General features: G+C 43.5%; 1 protein-coding gene across 2 annotated transcripts in view; it reads right to left on the bottom strand.

Moving 5' to 3' along the window:
• The window catches only part of PDIA5 (protein disulfide isomerase family A member 5), a 102,787-nt gene extending 87,620 nt beyond the window's left edge, over positions 1–15,167 (bottom strand). For both annotated transcript variants that reach the window (XR_008235967.1, XM_052792361.1), the window contains exons 1-2: positions 15,042–15,167; positions 2,863–2,989 (exon numbers count right to left, since the gene is read on the bottom strand). Coding sequence is in view for 1 of the 2 variants with exons in the window: in XM_052792361.1 (XP_052648321.1) it covers positions 2,863–2,989; positions 15,042–15,116 (202 nt within the window). In the remaining variant the exon portion in view is untranslated. The remainder of the gene's footprint in view (positions 1–2,862; positions 2,990–15,041) is intronic.
• Positions 15,168–15,737: the final 570 nt, after the last annotated feature.

Below are 15,737 nucleotides of genomic sequence, written 5' to 3'. Positions count from 1 at the left end.
GGCTGGGCATTAACCAGTTTGTACCACTGCTTGCTAATTAGAGCAACCTCATTTAGGACATTGATCAGCTGTAAGGACAAATCATTCAGCATCTCTGCCTGCCTCAATTCTGTCCCTGTCATACACAGAAAATAACACACTGTTATTCCCATGACCCTGGGAGATACCCAAACTAACAGTCATGAGGAGCTCAAAACTATTAGCAGAAAGCACCCAGAAAAGGTCCTTCCAAGAACTTGCTGTATTATAAATGCACAACTGAGATTTTTATAACGCCAGGCCACATGTGTAGATTTTGCAAAATACTTCCATTCCAAAAGAGTCTTATAAGTGTTATTAAAAATAAACACAAAAGAAAAATGCGACAAGAGCTTGGGAGAGAAAAATATAGAGGTTCAAACAAGTATCAATTCCCCCCAAAATCTAACAGAAAATGTTTCCTGCCTCAATGAACAGAAAATAGAAACTCAGAGCCTCTTCCAGATCTATTCAAACTGCTGCTGCTCCACAACTACTTCAACTAATCGAATACAAGAACAGCTATATTGGGTCAGACCAAATGCTTCTATAGACCAATATCTTGTCTCCAACGTTTGAGAAACTGAAGTCAGAGTAGAGAAGTAGAGCCAGAGGGTAGTGATAGCCCCCTCAAATAATCTCTAAACCTCCACAGTTTTTATCACAACAATCCCCGGAGCCAGAAACAGATTCTTTGGATTCGACAGCCTTCGCTTGGGCCTAATGCCATCAGAGACGCTAGCCCACACGTTAGCTCTCAAGAAACTCTCCTACCCCCAATGCTGATAACATGCAACTGCCACATCTCTCCAACATAGGGACGTAGACACGTAGGGGAATTTTTTGCATGTACTTAGAGTGGAACAGTTTGACAAACACCCTTTAAAAAGTAAGCATTCAAGATACAACAGACTTGTCCCAGAAGACTCACTAGTTGAGCAGCCCTGGCAGGATACACCAGCAGCCAGTTGGTAGGGTGAACTAAACATTTCCTGTACATGAGGACATCTCCTGAAACCAATGTATTTTCTGCATGAGAGAGAAATATTCATCTAGTTTCGCTCATCTGAGAAGCAAAGCCTTTGTTCCAGCAGTATGATCAGATGCTGGCCAACAACTCATCACAGCTGGGGGATGTGTATCTGGGGTTAGAATTGCACATCCAGCTTCATATCTCTTTTTTCCCCTCCCCTCTTTCTGGGTGACAGTTAGGCAAGAGATTTCTAATTGTACAAGGATCACTGTTCTAGGAAGAAACATTAATCCCACAGTCAGCTCTGCCTGCAATGCTTTAGACTGCTAAAACCAACCAATTAAATAACAAAAACAGAAAAAGAAATCTCCACAACACAGCTTTTGAACAATGCCCATAGGGCAACATTTATTTGATGAGTGTCAGAGCTGAAGTGTTCTGGTTGTGCTTCTAAAAATGAAAGCAACCATCACCTAAAATCTTAAGCGTAAAAAGAAAATTTTCCCTTTAAAAAGCTCAATAATACAGATGTCCTTTTTATCTAAAGCGTTCCTTTCAAAATCAAAACGCATTAGAAACTCTTTTATGACTTTCACTTTGAACCTGTTACTACAAAACCATTTGGCCAAGTTTGAGCACTCAGTTTCCCACTATAGCAAAACACAAATATTTTAACAAAAATTAAGTCACATATATCTTTTTAACTGTTTCAGAATAAGCATATCTTTAGGAAACAAAGTTAATTATCCCAGCACCTGCATCTTTTTGTCTGCAAAATTCTCTGATATTGGGGGGTAAGGGAGAGGGGATATTGGGTCACCACATACCGCTCCAATTTGCCACACTATAAACCCAGAGCACTCTGCCAACGTCATTAAGCTTAATTGTGATAAGACCTTTGCAACAGGTCACAAAGGGAGGACCCAACCCCCAAACAAAGCATTATCTTGTATTGCTTGCCTGCAGGAAGGAAAAAGAAGCAACAACAACAAACAAAAACAATACAGCACTAAGGAAAATCATCTTAGTGACACATTTTACTTCATGCTGTCCAATGACTTCCACATCCATAACAGCATTCTGCACTTGCATATGAAGCTTAAAGATTGTTTCTTCATTTTACATAGTGTAACACAAAACAACACACCAAAACAAACCAGGCAACAAAGGAGAAAAGGTACATCAGGAGGAGAATAGAGCAAAAGAAAGAACAAACAGACAGGTAAGAGCAAGAGTGAACAGCCAGAAAGGAGAGCCTGAATGAGAGAGGAGACAGCAAAGAGATTCAAGGGGACAGGTGGCATGACGTGAAATGAGCCATTTCTCCCTCTTACACAAGCAGCTCGTTTTTTATTTTTATATTTTGTTAATTAAAGTTGAAAGACAACCATGGGACACTCAAAGCTGTCAGAAGCAAAGATGGATTGATTTCAATACTACAAACACTAAGCCTTTCAGTGTGACCAGGAAATCGAAACTTGCAAACTACTGTGATAAACACACCAGAAAGCTCTGGCTGACAGCTATTATGAGCAGCCAGTTTTGGAGACAAAGCCAGAATAAAATGCATTTTTGCCAATGTGACAGAGCTATTAGAAAACCAAATTAAGACGACTCCAATCTTGAAACATCAGGAGCCTCTGAGCTGGAACAAAGGACACCAGTCCTGAAGAAGCCCTTGTAGTCACATAGTAGCACCTTGCAGTCACGTAAGGCAACACTGAACAGAGAGCAAGTAAGGGCAAACAGCTTAGTCATCTGAGCATGTACGCAGGTAACCAAATGGGCACACAGATGTTCAAACGCACGCACCTTGCTGGGCACAAAGAGCTGTGACATCAAAAAAAAAAAAAAAAAAAAAAAAGACTTACCAGATTTGGAATACAGCGCTAGTATGTTATTCCGTGTCCTGAGAAGCTTCTTAAAATCCTTGTGGTCACTTATTTTTTCTATGAGTGGAGACACCTTCAATGAGTACATGAACGCCGGCAAGAATGCCTACAGAAACATAAAGCCAGAAACATTAGTAACAGGGTCCATGCTGAGAAACAAGACATAAACTGCTTTTGAAATTGCCTTGACCTTTTTTCATGATCTTGAGACATGCTGCCTTAAATAAACGATCATATCGATTTGATCAGCAAAAGAAAAATAAAAAACCATACACGTGACTTACTGAAACTGGACCAATACCACTCCCAGCAAGCATCCTTAAATGGAAAGATGAGATAAACACATCAGGAATACTGTTTTAGTTAAGAAGCCACTCCCTTTAAAAGTGGAGTTCCTTAGTCAGATAATCAGATAAAAATTATTATGTAAATTTAATATACTGTAACAAGAGAAGCAGCAAATTACCACTTCAAGAGCACTTTTGTCCCTAGATCTCAGAATACACTGCAAACTCAGTCGAGTACTTGGATATCCCACAGAAGACAGTAATAGCCAATAAGTTAAAATAACTAACCCACACTGACACAGAGCAGATGAAGGAAATGAAAACAGAATTTGCAAGTAATCCAGCACCCGCATCACAGCAGTAACCACAACCCTCTCCCACCCACCCTTCCAAAGTGGAACAGGGCTTATGTTTCCCACTGGCCATACCATACCTCACGCACACACCAGTGCTTTTGCCGCAAGATCAAGTTTGGCTTCCACTGGCCACAGGGAAGGCATGGCATTTAATCTCTCTGCATCTCAGTTCTGTATCTATGCAAAGAAATTATTTTTTGTTGCATCTTTTGGTCTATTTAAATTACAACCACTCCACAGCAGAGTCTGTCTTTTATGCTACCATAAAGTAAAACACTTATCAAAATATGACCATAACCTCGGCTGGGGCCTCTACTGCTCATTTGTACTGTAATAATCATCAATAATAATAATAATAATCTTATCCATCGGGCTATGCTGCCTCCCTACTGTACTGAATTCATACTAATGGAATGATTATAGGAAGCTTAGCTGGAGAAATTGTCTAGTTTACATTTACCTTACAGTAAAACCTTAACACTTAATTGCTCAGCTAAAAGCTTTAGCTCATTTGCCTAACACACACAAGAGGTTCAACGTTTTCTTAATTACAGAAGTAATTTTTATCATGTCTCACTCCAACTGGGCTGGAAAATACGTCCAGGGTGGATGTGAACAAGTAAGAGGCTGTTCTTCTTGCATCCCCTGTATTACAGATTGCAGCATTCAAAACAAGGCACTAAGCCAATCAAAGTCAGAACATGCAGCCCCAGGCACTACACTTCATTACAAATTCAGCTATTTGCAAACACCACATCACTAAGGCACAGAAACAAAAGACTGCACCTACAAAACATACTTTATAAGTGCCAGAAGTTTTTACATGTGGAAAGGGGAGGGGGAGTTTTGTGACCCACGAGGTAGAGGTAAGAAGCCGAGCTGAAACGGAGGTCATCCTCAAAACGAGCCCAGGACATGTTCAGGAATTTAAAGTCACTAGAAGATACACCTATAACATGAAATATAAGAGCACAATAGGCCACACAGGCTTAGAGCAAACAAGTTATCCCACTCCGCAGGCAGGATTCCTACCACCGAGCCCTGCTGACCAGATGGTCTAAATGTGAGAAGAGAAAAAGCACATTTGAAAGTCAGCCCCTACCTTCAGCATAAATGTTCTTGATGCTTTAATTCGACTGACAGACTTGCATTCTTCTAAATCCAGATGTCCAGAGCTCAGCCTTCCTACTTCAGGCTGATGTATACGAATCATTTGTGTATTTTCTGAGATAAATACATGCTGTTGCCAATCAAAGTAGACAAATATAGTCATGCTAAGTGAGGTGACAGAGACATGCAAATTCCTGCTCAAAACTCATCGCAATCAGAGGCTGTACAGGAGGGATTAATCTAACATTGACTTATGAGCAATCTCTTTAATCCCAAGTATTTTTTCTAAAACTTTTCCCTTCACCTCAATTTTTTCTAATTATCCAAGTGTCTTAAAGTTTTATTTATGCCTTGAGTTACAGAAGACTAAAACTAAACTTTACTGAAACTAAGGCTGAACACAGAGGGAAAAAAATGAAACTACAGGTTGCTTCTTTGGTTTAGAAAACCGGACTCAATCAGGGATACTGTAGTCTGTGAACTCAGTGCCAAAAAAAATAATTGGACCAAAAAAGCCACAAAGGCCACTTTCAACATGACATCAAATGGTATTATGAACTTTGTTTAAACCATCTGTACAGTTTTACCAATAGGGTGGAAGTATGTATATTTCATGTCTTTTCCAGATGGAAAAGCTGTTTAGCCAATTTCAGCAATCCCCCCCCCACCTCCATAATGGCAGAGTTATAAACCTCTTGAAGAATTGGATTCTGGAAACAGCGACAGCTTTAACTACCGCCTTGTCCGTGTTGCCACTAACTGAAAACTCGCTGCCCTGGTGGAACAGCAGGCGCCTGGAGGGAGAAGCACGTCACATTGCATATATCCACTGCTACTTTGCCCAATTCCTCCCCAGGTATCAAATCAATACATGCTACTCATTTTCCTGCAGTTTTACTATAGCAGCTCTCTCTGATCCTATGGTTTGTACCAAAACCCACTGGGAAATGCATTGTGCATACAAGCGCACCAGTCAGACCTGCCGAATAAATCATCATCTCCCTTTAATTAAGATTAATGTTGCAGCCTTTCCTGGTTATAAAACCCAAAAGGTCCAAGCTTAAGGCATCCAGTTGGACAGAAACACCCTGCCTGCACATTTAAGGCAGCCACAGCAATACCAGGAGGTTATCGGCTGAGTGGAAAAGTTCACCGTCTCCCAATACACATTTGCACTACATGGTGTTTGCAAACTGATAAGAATTAAGTAGTTCCACGCTCTCCAGCCTTCTCCTGCTGAAATAAATGAAGACCCTACCCAGGAATGAATGAGAAGCCGGTGTATTACTAAACCTCCCAAAGAACCTCCGTCTTCGCTACCAGCTCCACTGAAGGCAAGTGATGCCAAGCAGTCATTTTCAACCAATGCCAGTCCCAGCCACGGGGCTGCTTTGCCCTGCTGCAGCGCCAATGCTGTGATGAACGTACCAGCAGCTACAGCCTCACCAGGGCTACAGCCACTAGTTCTATCAACAGCATGAAATTAAGAGGATGGGAAAAGAGAATCCTATGGAAGCAGTTACACACTCTTCTTCACGGACAACCAGGCTCTTATTCCTGCACAGCCCACAGGCAAAGCAGCAGCAAAGACAAGGTTCATTTGCATGTACTGTGCTATGTGACTTTAATTGTGAGATATGACTCAGGTAGATTTACTCCAGACATTTTGCAGGAGAGCTCATCAGCCAGGCACTCCCCGATCAAGCACGCTGCTTCTTGTTTAAATCCAGGGCACAAGAGGAGATGAGCTCATATTAAAAAGAGGTCAAGAAAGGTGACAGTCCCTCCTGGGCAGGAAGCCTCTTTTCATATGCGTCAGGAAGTGCTACATTCACACATATGGAACTCTATAAATAAGAAACAAGCTAAATTCTCTTGTCACTTGAGCATCCTAAAGCTTTAAAATCTATTCACCACCACTGCTGATAAATTAAGAAACACTCCAAACATTTTTCTCAAGAAGCTGCCTACCTTGGTACCTGTTAAAGTAGAAGGCATATTGGGACCAGCACATGCAACATCTGTGCCACTCCTGCCCTGCGACAGTTAAGCTGACAAGAAATTGCAACAAAACTGAGGGAAGGTCTATTTTATTTCATGCTGTTTGCGCAGTGCCTAGCATAACAGGTCCTCATGCGTGGCTGGCTCAGTGAGCTGGAACCAACACAATAGTCACCTGGTGTCCTCAGATGCAAGAAACTTTGGTGGAAACCTTCAGAAAAAGGCAAACTACACACGGCAGACTATGAAATGCAAATCTGGTAGCACTTCTAGTCTACAGATTTTCCCCAGCTCAAGATCTCAATCTGAATTTATTTTCACAGAATTTTTTATGGTGTAGGTCACATATCAGTTGTGCGATTATAGTGTCTGATCTAAGATGCATGAAGGATACTCAAGTAAAATGTAAGTGAACCCAAACCCTCAAGACAGTCAATGCAAAACTGCTGAGAGACACTGCTATTCAAGTACAAGGTACAAAACCACATGTGCTCTAGCTCTGCCTCTGCTCTTCAAATCAAAGCATGTATTTAAATATATAATCTTGCGAGCTAGGTGGAAGAAGTCTGATCAGTCAAAAAGGTTTAATTTTCCTTTTTTTTCCCCTACTCTCCAGCAACTCCTTGCAGAGCTGCCGAATATATGCAAGCGTTAAAGAGCAGCAAAACACTCCACAACCCCATTCCCTTAGAATTGGTACCCAAGAAACATCTGAGCTTTCAGAAACCCAGAGGCAAAAAGAGTTACAGGCAAATAACTATTTTCTAATTACACTTCCAGGACTGACGCTATTGAAAAATGTGGTCATCCCTCAGGCTGTGTTTTCTCAAAACCATCAAGGATCTGAGAAAGCAGAGTTTATTTCTCAAGTTTTTACTCTTCTCTGAATCTCATTTCAGAATGAGAAAAGGGAGTATCTTTCAAGCAGCCACAAGAACGTATTTTCATATTTTACATTTATTATTCAAATTAAATGTGATAAATGCTTAACTGATGTTCCCACAGAACCCAGTTCAATTTATGAGTTGTGCCCCACAAAAGCTTTGTGACAGCACGGTCTTTTGCTAAGGATAAGTAGCATGCCTGGAGATTTATTTATTTATTTATTTATAATCAAGGGCAATGAAAACACATGGTTTTAAAACCAAGAAAATACAAATCAAAATTAAATAAGGAAGAACTATCAGAGGACTAGCATTGTACACTGGACAGAAAAACTCTCCTATTTCTCCTATTTGCAGCTCAAGAGCGTGAAAAAAATGTATTTCCCTGGACACAAATTATGCATAAAAAAATATAAATGGATACACGGCTGAAACAGTGCTTAGGTGCCTGAATCCATATGTCAAAATACAATTTTTATGTGCACACTACCACTTAGATGTATAATTAGGTAGACAATTTGCACACTATTCATAAAGAATAGCTGGGGGTGACGCGAACAACGCTGATTCTAGCACAACTGCTGCTTGGCAGGGACGCAGTTTTACACTCAACCACAATTTCAAAAGCCCATTTTTCAGCAAGACGTTGACTTTGATTTCTGTCTTAGCTTAACCGCCCACTGATGTCATTCTCATTTTGGGACAACATTCAACCCACTGTAAATATGATCAATGAGCAACCCTGTACATACAAAACAGATTGTGTCTGACAAGGCATTTTATGGGAATCTAGCTGAAAAGCAAACCTGCCTCAGAATTCCGAGCAGTAATGGAGATAACTGAATTTAATTTCATAATTAATTTCTTTAGGAGGGGAGTAGTTCACATTCTAAGCAGAGGTCTCCTCTGCTACATTAAAATGGGGGGCAGTGGGGAGGGAACAGGCAAGAAATCCCAAGAACAAGACCGGATCTCACCTTTCCTTTCCCACTCAGTTTCCAAAGTGAACCCTGTGGTGAAGTGCACACTTAACTTCAGAAGGTAGATTTGAAGGAACATCTCTGTGCTGCAGTGATGGAGGTTCGTAAACCTGCAGATCAGCCGGTGGCACAGCCAGGTCCTGGGGTGCACGCAGCGTGCACGTACTGAAAATACCAGGTCTAAGTCATCTATCTCCAGGCAAGAGCAAGAGAGAAACAGATCTGTTGCTCCCTTCCCCCCAATTTGTTCTCACTTAAAAATACAAGATGTTCAAATCCAAAGTCCCCTTGTTTACAAGAATCACAGTTTGACTGCAGATGTTTTATCTTCCTTGTTCATCATACAAACCACTCTTGACCTTGTGCAATAATTGCTTGCTTTTCACTTACAAGCCCTCCCTCTGCTGCTATTTACATTCAGGGTTGTGCTGCTTTGATCACTGAGCCATTTGTAACAAATGCCTTCCAAGATGGATAGTGATAAGTAGGACAGTCCCCTGTTTTCATTCATGATTAATATCCAAAATAGCTGTAGAAACGTTTTAATCAAATCAGATGAGGGGAGACGGGTTTTCTCTGTTACCCAAAGGTACCTCAAGGAAGCCTGCTAAGAATTTATTATTTGAAAGAGGGGGGAAGAGAAAGGGTAGCACTTGGGTCTCAGACTTCAGGGGTCACAACTGAAATAGCCCCTGCAGTAGCCAATGCAATCCCACTTGGACCGCAAAACCATGTTCTCCCAACCACATCTGCAAGGGATGGCCAGGTGAGGAGCGCCCCAGAAGATACACCGGAAGATCAATAACTTCTGCATCGGAAGACTGACAGCATTAAAAAAACATGGTTTTGCCTGACAGATTTACATTTGCAGACACTCCCATCGGACACTTCTTGGTTTTTGTGCATTTCCCATGAGCTCCACGGAAGAACGCATTCCTACTCTGTATATAATCCAGATCAATTAACTCTCACCTCAAGCCATTCAAGGAATAAAAAAAACCCCAAGCACTGCTGACATTTTATTGTGGTGGGTCATAGCTACAAGAGGCAAGTGTCATATCTTCTTTTGTTCACGAAGGAAGGCAAATTAAAATCCTGACACAGAGTGTCTTGGTATTCTTTAACTTAGGCTGAAGAATGCTACAAATAAGGCACTCCACTTAACGTGGTGCTTGCTATGTTCATTTTCCAAATATAGAAGATAGCAAAAAATACCATGGAGACGTCAAGATTTGACTAGACTCTACTGTTCATATTGTTCTTAAACACTGGGTTTTAAGGAACATAAGCTACGGGCATAATAGTCTATACTAAAGGTTGTTCTTAGGGGCTCTGCGTAGCTAATTAATTGTATGGTTTATCACTGTTTTTCAAGTGCTTAGTGAAGGAAAACCTGTGCAACTATTTACTAATTAACAACTGACTGTAATAGGGTCAATTACTAATGCTGACAAATAACTTTGTCCTTATTAGGAATATGAAGCTCACTCTCTCTTCAAGCCAGGCATTGGTGCAATATATATTAAACAAGCTGTTGATGAAACAATGTTTCAGGCATCACTTTTGAATGAGTATATTTGGATGACTTCAGAAGCTAAGGGCATGAGCAAAGCATATGCCACATAATCCCCCACTAAAAACTGCATTTTGAAGAAGTTTAAAGAAGCATAACCTACTCAAAAAACACATAGGAGATGCTATAAAAAGACAACAAAAAACACAATTAATGGGACTTACAAAGAAGAGAGGGCAAAAAATGACACCTGAAAATCCTTAGCACTTTATATGGCACCTGTTAACTTCAAAGCATTGCGCAAATATTAACTAATTAATCCTCAGATTTTTCTGCCAAGTGATAGGAGACAAAGCTTAATTTAAATAGTTGGAGTAAAATTCACACAGAAAGGAAGTGATCTGCAAGAGGCAAAAGGAAGGATACATCAGAGCAAGCCAGCACACAGCTGATCCTAGAGCAGCACACAACCACATGCTCATGGCGTGCCGTCTCCTGAAAAGTGAGGGGCGGGGAGAAACAGTCTATTTGCAGTCACCCAGCAAATATGCTGTATGACGATAAACCCAAAGACAACAGACAGGACATCATCAAGGTGGCCGCAAATGAGATTAGCTTTGTTATCTATGTTCTGCAAGCGCACAAATCACAGCACCCTCCACCAATGCTACCAGCTACTTTCAGCTAGCAAGTGCTAAAACTTAAGACCTGCTTTGCCGTCACAATTTTTTGCCATTCACAAGCTTGAAATGGTGGCGGGATCAAGGTAAACCATAACTTACTTCCAAAGTGACCCTGTCTGCATCAAGAAATTTAAGGCAATGCTAGTTTGTGATTCTGGTCGCAAATTGCATTGAATTTTTCCATTCACGGACCTCCAAACACAACTCTGAAGAAAGGTGAGTCTCATTACCTCAGTTTTACTGAAATGAAGGAACTCAAGGAACTGCATCACCAAAAAGCAGAAGAAATGGTCAACAATGGAACAAGAACCTCTTCAATCACCAATTGCTCATGACACCGTGAACACACCCCTGGGCAGAAACACCACCTCTGATGACCACACCACACTTGCAGCAATATCCCAGGCGCTTTGGCACCAAAGCCAATGTATTCAAAACATCACTCCATAAGGTATGGAGTTGAATAACAAAACCAGTCCTGAAAGCCAAGGTTTGATTTGGGAGGTGGTGCTGGTTTTGGCTGGGGTAGAGTTAATTTTCTTCATAGTAGTTGGTATGGGGCTGTGTTTTGGATTTGTGCTAGAAACAGTGTTGATAATACAGGGATGTTTTAGTTATTGCTGAGCAGTGCTTACACAGTCAAGGCCTTTTCTAATCCTCATACCACCCTGCCAGCAAGCAGGCTGGGGGTGCACAAAATGTTGGCAGGAGACACCGCTGGGACAGCTGACCAAAGGGATATTCCATGTCACATGACATCACGCTCTGCATATAAAGGTGGGGGAAGAAGGAGGAAGAGGGGGATGTCCAGAGTGATGGCATTTTGTCTTCCCAAGTAATTGTTACACATGATGGAGCCCTGCTTTCCTGGAGGTGGCTGAACACCTGCCTGCCAATGGGAAGTGGTGAATGAATTCCTTGTTTTGCTTTGCTTGCATGCATGGCTTTTGCTTTACCTATTAAAGTGTCTTTATCTCAATCCACAAGTTTTTTCACTTTCACTCTTCTGATTCTCTCCCCCATCCCACCTGGGGGGAGTGAGCAAGTGGCTGCGTGGTGTTTAGTTGCCAGCTGGGGTTAAACCACGACAGAAGGGCATCTGAGTAGACAGAGCATAGCCCACATCACAAGTTTTAAAAATCTGTATGTCAAAGAGGGAACAGGCGAAGTAGGAATGGGGTGGCGGGACAGCAAGTAAGGGATTTGCCTCTGCAATACCCTCTTCTCTGACTGTGGCAAAACACTTCCCAAAGCAGCTCCTGTAGAATAAACAGAAACTGGATGGGAAAAGGTACTCTCAAATTCAAGCTGAAGTACCACCACAGGAAACAGCACCTGAGCACTGCAGAGGAGAAGCAGCGCTCACACCCTGCCTGCAAACTCACCAGAGGCAAAGGCACTGCCGACACGCTGCAGGGCTACCTGCAACACAAAGAGTGAGACAAGTCCAAGCCCTCCCCACAGGCCTGGATTCACAAGTCCACGTCAGTGCTCACCGGTGCATTCCTGTGATGTTACTGGGACTTGAGGAGCTGGAAGCCCGAAATGTTCCTTTCAAGCCTTTCTTTGAAGGCACCAGGTTCCCAATGGCCGTAAGTCGGTCAGACTCAGAAGACAAAATGACCTTTGCCATGTTGGCCTGAGATAACGTTCATCAGTGTTTGCAAAGCAAACAAATCCCAGATGCGTAATCCTGTTGGAAGCAGTGGCTGGCCTCTGCTAGGGAAAGGACAGTACCGAATACATCAGAGGAAACGCAAATCCACCTCGGTGTGAAACTCCTTCCCAATGCCTTTAGCAGTAAATTCAGTCCTCCAAGCGTGAAATATAGTCAACTACTTGACATACCAAATAGGGAAGTATCTTTAAAGTTAAACCACAACTTCCCTATGACTCTCCAACTCATTCAAGAAAAAAAAACTTCACAGCAGGCAGAGATCACTGCAGTATCTTCCTCACGTGTGTATGTCACATTCACAGTGATGCAGAAGATAACAACTTAACATTAGAAGATACTGAAGTATTTTCTTCATCCAGCTTTGTAGTTTTCCTTTTACAAATGCAGGAAGTCTTACAGAGATAAGGATTTCAATTCTCGGAAGCCACCTCCAATTTTGGGTCCTACTTTAAAAATGAGCCCTATTTTTCAGGAGTGCTAGGCATGCATATCTCTAGCTGCTGTCCCAGGTGCACTGCAAGCACTCAGCACTTGTGGAAAAAAAAAAAAAAAAATCACGTTTGGGTACATAAAAAAGGACAGGCTGGAAGGAAAGACAATGTTCTCATTAACCTCTGTCCTACCAAGCAGCTGGCATTACCTTCACTTTAACTTTACACACTGAGAACGTCCCGATTTAACAGTCTCACTGACTTTGCAAACATTGACTCAAGAAAAATTTAAAAGCAGGTTTTGCAATGTCACAGCTGTAGGCTAGTTTTTTAATCCTGGCGTACAGTTACACATTTCAAGATGAAAAATCGCACCTTCAAGTGCAAGATAACACAAACTGAAAGAAATAATTTAAGCTACTTGAATACAGCAAAGGGGAAAGAATTAGCTGAATCAACAGCTCAATTAAGACATCTGCTCAGCATGCAGTATCACACAGCAAATAAAATGCTGGGGCAAATCAAGAAGGATAAGAGAGAATAATGTGGATAAATTATAAGGGCTTCATATAATTTCACTGACAACGGCAGGCCCACTCTGCTCATCTCAAAGATACCAGCTCTGCAATACAAAAGGTCCAAAGAAGGGCAACTAGAATAGTTAGGAACAACAGATTCACATGAAGAAAGCGGGGGGGGGGGGGGGGGAATTTTAATCTACAGAAAGAAATCACAGCAAAATGCTTACATTAACATAACATGAATGTTACAGTAAGATAAGGTCTGACAGTTGCAGTGGATATAGAAGGAAATACCACAAATAACTCTGCGTGCTTAGTTATTTTAAATTAAGGGAAAATTCAGTCCACTTGTAACTTCACTTGCTCCACAGTATATACTTAATCTGAGGAATTCACTGCCAAAAAGTATCGTTGAGAAAAGTACTGTGAATATTACAGATGAGCCACAGGTAAAAAAAAAGCCACACTAAGACCTCTCCAACATTTTAGGAAGAATTCAGCCTGACTTCAGTTTCACTTGAAATCAATAACTAAATTGCAGATAGCAGAGGTCTGTGCTTCTAGACCAAGCTTAGAACAAAACAAAAATTGTGCAGGATGCACAGCATTTCTTTTCCCTCCTCCTGAATGAGCTGATAGCGAGGCCCCTGGCAGGGGCAAAAGGCTACATCAGACAGGGCCAATTCTTTCTGTCCCACAATGGCAATTCTAATATTAGTACAAAATAAGCATAGGGCAATTAGCAATTCCACGCTTGATCTGTATGAATTAGATGAGCACTCCTAAGTCATGCGTTTCCAAATACATTTCGGATCACGCGTGCGTAAAAAAATTAATGTAATTTTCATTAATTATTAACTCTATTTGTCCAGGCAGAAGGAAGAACTGCAGTTCGTGCCAATAAAGTAAATAAAGGAGTGCTTTAAAGCATGTCTTCGCCAATCTTTTGAGCTATTTATGCTAAATTCTGTGGATAAAAAAAAGAAAAATCAGACTTTAAAATATTTCTGTAAGTCTAGGAGTCTCCCTGAGGTAAGGGGTGTTCTACTTACTGTAATTTCAGTGAAACATACCCAGTTCCTCCGGAACGCACTAAGATGGAGAGCGCCACATTCGAGGGACGCACGGGCAGGGGCGGCAGGACTGCCCACGGCCGCCCGGACTGCCCACGGCCGCCCGTGCCCGCGCACAGGTGCACAAAGCCGAGCGAGGCCAGCTTTGCTGCGGCAGAGCCACGACGGAGGGAAGCCCGCTGCCGCCGCGGCACCGATTTTCACACGAAACTTACGAACGAAGCGCCCGCCGATCGGAGCCCCCGGGGCCGGTGCGGCCGGGGGCTCCAGCCCGCAGCCGCTCGGCGAGACGCCGCCGCACGCCGGGGTGGGTTTTTTCTGGATGTTTTTTTGAGAGACACAGAGAAAGGGAGGGAAGCAAGAAAGCAGCGCACGGGCAGAGGGCTTGGGAAACAGCCGGGAGGAGAGCTGCCGGAGCCCAGCCATGCCGGGCTGTGCCCTGCCGTGCCGAGCCCGCCCAGGGCGGCGGCGGCGGGTGCGGGCGGCGGGGGCAGCCGCCGCGCCCAGCCCGAGGGGCCCGTCCCGCTCCCAACTTTCCCCCAACTCCGCCGGCCGCGCCGAGCGCCCCCGCCCCGGCCCGGGGAAGGGGGACACCCCGCGCCCGCCCCCCGCCGCCCCGGGGCGCGGCCGCCGCCACTCACCGCCAGGCCGAACAGCAGCAGCGGGAGCCGCCCGCGGCGCCGCGCAGCCCCCGCGCCTTGCCCCGGCGCAGCCATCGCCGCCGCCGAGCCGGACCCGCTCCGGACCCGCCGCCGCTGCGGGCTGCTGCCACGTCTGGCGGCGCAGGCGCGCTCCGCCGCTACCGCCCGCCCGCGCGGCGGCATGACGGGGCTTGTAGTCCGCCCCGCGGCGCGGGTCGGGGCGGGGGCGAGCATCCCACCCCCCCCGGAGAGCGTGTGCAGCTCCCACAGGGATCCGGCGCATGGCAAAAGAAAAACAAAACCAAAAAGCACGCAACCCCCTCTCCAGCTACCGCCGGCAATCACAATTAAAAAGCAATTTCAACAGAGGTTAAAAAGAAAAAAGTTCCAGCTCTTCTTTTCTAACGTCCCACTGGCCTCCCCGCTAGGATTAGTTTTTTGTGCCTCCACCCCTCTCCCAGTGTGTACCTTGCTCTAGAGAGCCTTCTGGCCAATAACCTCGTTCTTGATGCTTTTTTGTCAGGGCCTTTAAAAGCTTCTGCTGGTCTGAGATCTGGAGTAAGGAGTGAGTAAGGGAACAAAAAATAAGGGAAGAGAGACGTAACTGGAAGAGAGGCTTAGAAACTAGGACCTGTTCTCCTTTTAAGTTGGTTCCACTGTTTATCATTAAATCCTAAACGAGAACTCTGCTTTATC

Source organism: Harpia harpyja, chromosome 7, assembly GCF_026419915.1.
Source record: "Harpia harpyja isolate bHarHar1 chromosome 7, bHarHar1 primary haplotype, whole genome shotgun sequence".
Taxonomy (NCBI): Eukaryota; Metazoa; Chordata; class Aves; order Accipitriformes; family Accipitridae; genus Harpia; species Harpia harpyja.
This window is presented reverse-complemented; position numbering and strand designations above follow the sequence as displayed.